This window comes from Euphorbia lathyris, chromosome 1 (genome assembly GCF_963576675.1).
Source record: "Euphorbia lathyris chromosome 1, ddEupLath1.1, whole genome shotgun sequence".
NCBI classification, from domain to species: Eukaryota; Viridiplantae; Streptophyta; class Magnoliopsida; order Malpighiales; family Euphorbiaceae; genus Euphorbia; species Euphorbia lathyris.
In genome coordinates, this window is record NC_088910.1 from 24,870,537 (window position 1) to 24,874,205 (window position 3,669).

The 3,669-nt window shown below is 32.9% G+C and overlaps 1 protein-coding gene across 1 annotated transcript; it reads left to right on the forward strand.

Moving 5' to 3' along the window:
- Positions 1–759: 759 nt before the first annotated feature.
- LOC136225649 (transmembrane ascorbate ferrireductase 1) lies at positions 760–3,049 on the forward strand. The gene is made up of 4 exons (XM_066013754.1): positions 760–1,005; positions 2,034–2,082; positions 2,174–2,373; positions 2,449–3,049. Exons 1-4 carry the CDS (start codon positions 862–864, stop codon positions 2,749–2,751), a joined length of 696 nt encoding a protein of 231 aa, XP_065869826.1. The 5' UTR covers positions 760–861; the 3' UTR covers positions 2,752–3,049.
- Positions 3,050–3,669: the final 620 nt, after the last annotated feature.

Consider the following 3,669-nt stretch of genomic DNA (forward strand, 5'->3'; position numbering starts at 1 on the left):
GATAGGTTAAAAGATGAGATATTCAGTCTTGATCTCATGCATCTTAATGAGCATGTAGAATTTAATAATTCACCATTAGATCTAGGCTTATTAGAATCATAAGGTGGAGATTCAAAGCATCCTGAAGTTTAGATTTAATAAGTCTATATCTAACGGTGAATGGGCAAATTCTCTAAGCATGTGAAAGTTCATGTGAAACACTTTAGCTACACAACATTATTTTTTATTTATAAGATTCTCGGAGTATTTCGTGAAAATGTCAATTTTTGTGTTGTTGTTGACGTCTTATAAATATAGCTGGAGAAGAATAGGCGTATGTCCTTTCATGAGATTATATTGAATTGATGTCTATCAACAGTAAGCCGTAACAACATGGATTATATCTATTGCGAATTAACGTGCCTATTTCAATTGATTCATGTCTCCAAACAATTGTTTTTCATCGTTGCTTCTAGATGATTGGTCCACGTGTCATGTTGGTTTATTTGACTATTATGACTTTTTAAATAATGAAGAACAAATATGTTAAGATAAAAAAATGAGAGCTTAATGTGCAAAAAGAACAAAGATAAAGGATCTTTGGGATACTTTACTATTTTCTGGAACTTAATTTAACATGTGGCTCCCAATCCAACAATATTAAAGAAGTAAGCTTAGCTGTGACAGACACGGAGGCGGACTACCATCCTCAAATCAAGAGCACCCACGTGGCAATAATCCAATAAAGGAGGAGATATTTATCTAACGGTCGTGTGGAATTACGGGTAGAGAGAGACCAGAACACACACGACCAATCCAAGAGATATATATACTCTCCATTCTCATCTGCTCTCCGAGTTTCTGATTTGAGAGTTTCTGGATATGGCTTTCGAAATTAAGGCACTACCTTTCACGTTTGTCTCACACGCGCTTGCTGTTGCAGCTGCGATTATGGTGTTGGTGTGGTGTATACAGTTCAGAGGTGGATTGGCTTGGGAAGATACCAACAAAAGTCTCATCTTCAATGTCAGTTCCTCTTTCTCTTTTTTTAAATTTCATTGAGGAGTTATTTATCCCAATCTATCAACTGTTTTAATTTGAATTTACTTAGATTATGCTATGTCCTTGAGAATTTTGTTTGGTCTATTGATTGTCGTTTTATATTCTGGGATTTTGATAATACTGTCGTTTTGACACGTTCTTTACCTCCATATACAGAGCATTCTTTCAATCAATTAAAAAAAAGTAATAAAGAATCAATAAAATATAGTAGTAAAGAATAGGCATTTGCCTGATTCTCTCCGGTAAATTGGATTTAGTATTTATTAGGTGTGGAGTGTCTTCTAGTTAAACCCAATAATAGAATTAAATCAATTAATAATTATAAAATAATAGTATTTGCTTTTTTAGTGTTATTCACTTGTGCAAGTCTTGCTACCTACCTTTATTTTTCCCTAATTTGAATTAATGGTATTTACCAATTCATCTCTCACAAGTCCACCTGGGCCGGAATGAATCTAATCGGTATATCTTATTATCGGGTCAAATACATGAATATCATAATTAGGTACAAAATTACAACTAAATCATATCACCAAACTTAATTCTTAATATGTCATTATTCTCTATATATTATGATTTTACATTATAGTTTAAAAATTCTAGACTCCAATTCATAAATCATAAACCCTAGAAAATATATTCTAGACTTATAATTTATAAATTCTAATCCTTAAAATATATTAAAAATACTGATTTTACTAGTTTGACATAATCCAAAATTATGATTTGACATAGTTGTAAATAGTTATTAAAAGATGAATTTCTGTGTAATTTTCCCCTTATTTAAATCCTACCATTTTCAAATCAAGTTTGGACAGAATTGGATCCGTCTAAGAAAAACTAATTCTCAAACTCAGTCCAGTAGTTAAATAATTCAACAAAACTCAATAAATATAATTTTAAATAGATAAATAAAACATTGAACAAAATAATAAACAAAAAAATTGATATTGTGAGCAAATGAATCTGACAATTTATGTTGTAATAAACAGATTCATCCTGTTCTGATGCTAATCGGCTTCATAATCCTAGGAGGTGAAGGTAATTAAATAAATTGTCTGTTTGATCATTGGCTATTTGGCTTTGTAATAAAATGTTCCTTACATTTTCTTTCCTAAAATACAAAATGCAGCCATTATAAGTTACAAATCACTTCCATTAAAGAAGGCAGAGAAGAAACTAATTCATCTCATACTCCATGGAATAGCACTTATACTTGGAATAATTGGAATCTACACAGCCTTCAAATTTCATAATGAAAGTGGAATTGCCAACCTTTATAGCTTGCATTCCTGGCTAGGAATTGGTATCATTGTTCTCTATGGAATTCAGGTAATCTATAAACATTAATACACCATTTTAATCTGAAATGTTCAATCTAAAAAGGGGTAATTGTTAATTTTGCAGTGGGTCTATGGGTTCCTAGTATTCTTCTTCCCTGGTGGTTCAACTACAATAAGAAGTGTGTCCATTCCATGGCATGTGATTTTGGGGGTAACTGTTTTTATTCTGGCAGTAGCCAATGCTGCTATTGGGTTTCTAGAGAAACTAACATTCCTGGAGAATTCTGGACTTGCTAAATATGGCTCCGAGGCATTCCTTGTCAACTTCACTGCACTTGTTACCATATTATATGGCGCCTTCGTTATATTGACAGTTGCTACTCAGGGTCCTCCTGTAGAAGATGATTATAGCTATTCTGCTATTTAAAAAGATTACATAAATAAGTACTGTTATAGATTTCAATGTAATCTAGGATATGGTTTGTTGTTTGTGTTCAGCTATTTGTATATGCAAGGACATATATGGAGAGGTTGGGATCGCGAACATTCACTGATTACCGGAAAACTCTTTCAATCTTTGATTTCTAAGGTGAAGGACTAAAAAAATTTCAATTAAACACCCATAATCATTTGAATTATATCAATGGATCTGTGTCCGCCATTCATCTATAAAAACTATGGCTTTACTTTATGGTGTATAAACATTGGCTCTGTTCTGTTTGCTATTTTGTTGTTGTAGATGTTAGTTAAAAGCAACTGTTTCGAAATTTTATTAATCATTTTTATTTTATGTTTAGAATTAAAAGGCAAATAACAGTTTTAAAGAATGGAAATAAACCAAAATTTAATTTATGAGATAATGTGTTTGTATTTGGAAGTGTGCTTTGGGAGATCTATAACTATAAGAGATGTACAAGATAAGCGCTAACATAAGAATAAGAGCTAATAATCTCCCCAGCCAATTTCCCAAGTATTGACGGATTGAAAATCAACAAATTCTTCACCCTGACGGACACATAAGCGCCAAGGAACCGTGACACACTTTCTCTCATCCATAGAACCAATCCATATAAAATTATGAATGCACTTGTAGGCGAATGCTCACCAAAGCAGCGAGAGCACTGGCTCGTCTCTGTAAAACACCGGGTCCGAAAAAAATAGCCGATTTTTCCTAGTTAACATGATGGCCTGAAAGAGTGCCGTAAAATCTGAAAAGTTCAGCAACAACTCACATATTTCTACTGGTGGCAGAGCAGAACAACAAAACATCATCGACATACATTAGATGAGTAGGAAAATACTGGCCCCTATACTAAGACATAACCTGAAGATCCCCTTTATCCAC

Bases quoted from the DNA above. Each gene is read 5' to 3' on its own strand.
- LOC136225649 (XM_066013754.1), top strand. From the start codon at position 862: ATGGCTTTCGAAATTAAGGCACTACCTTTCACGTTTGTCTCACACGCG. The intron at 1,006-2,033 runs GTCAGTTCCTCT...TGTAATAAACAG, and splicing joins ACAAAAGTCTCATCTTCAAT to ATTCATCCTGTTCTGATGCT. The intron at 2,083-2,173 runs GTAATTAAATAA...TACAAAATGCAG, and splicing joins CATAATCCTAGGAGGTGAAG to CCATTATAAGTTACAAATCA.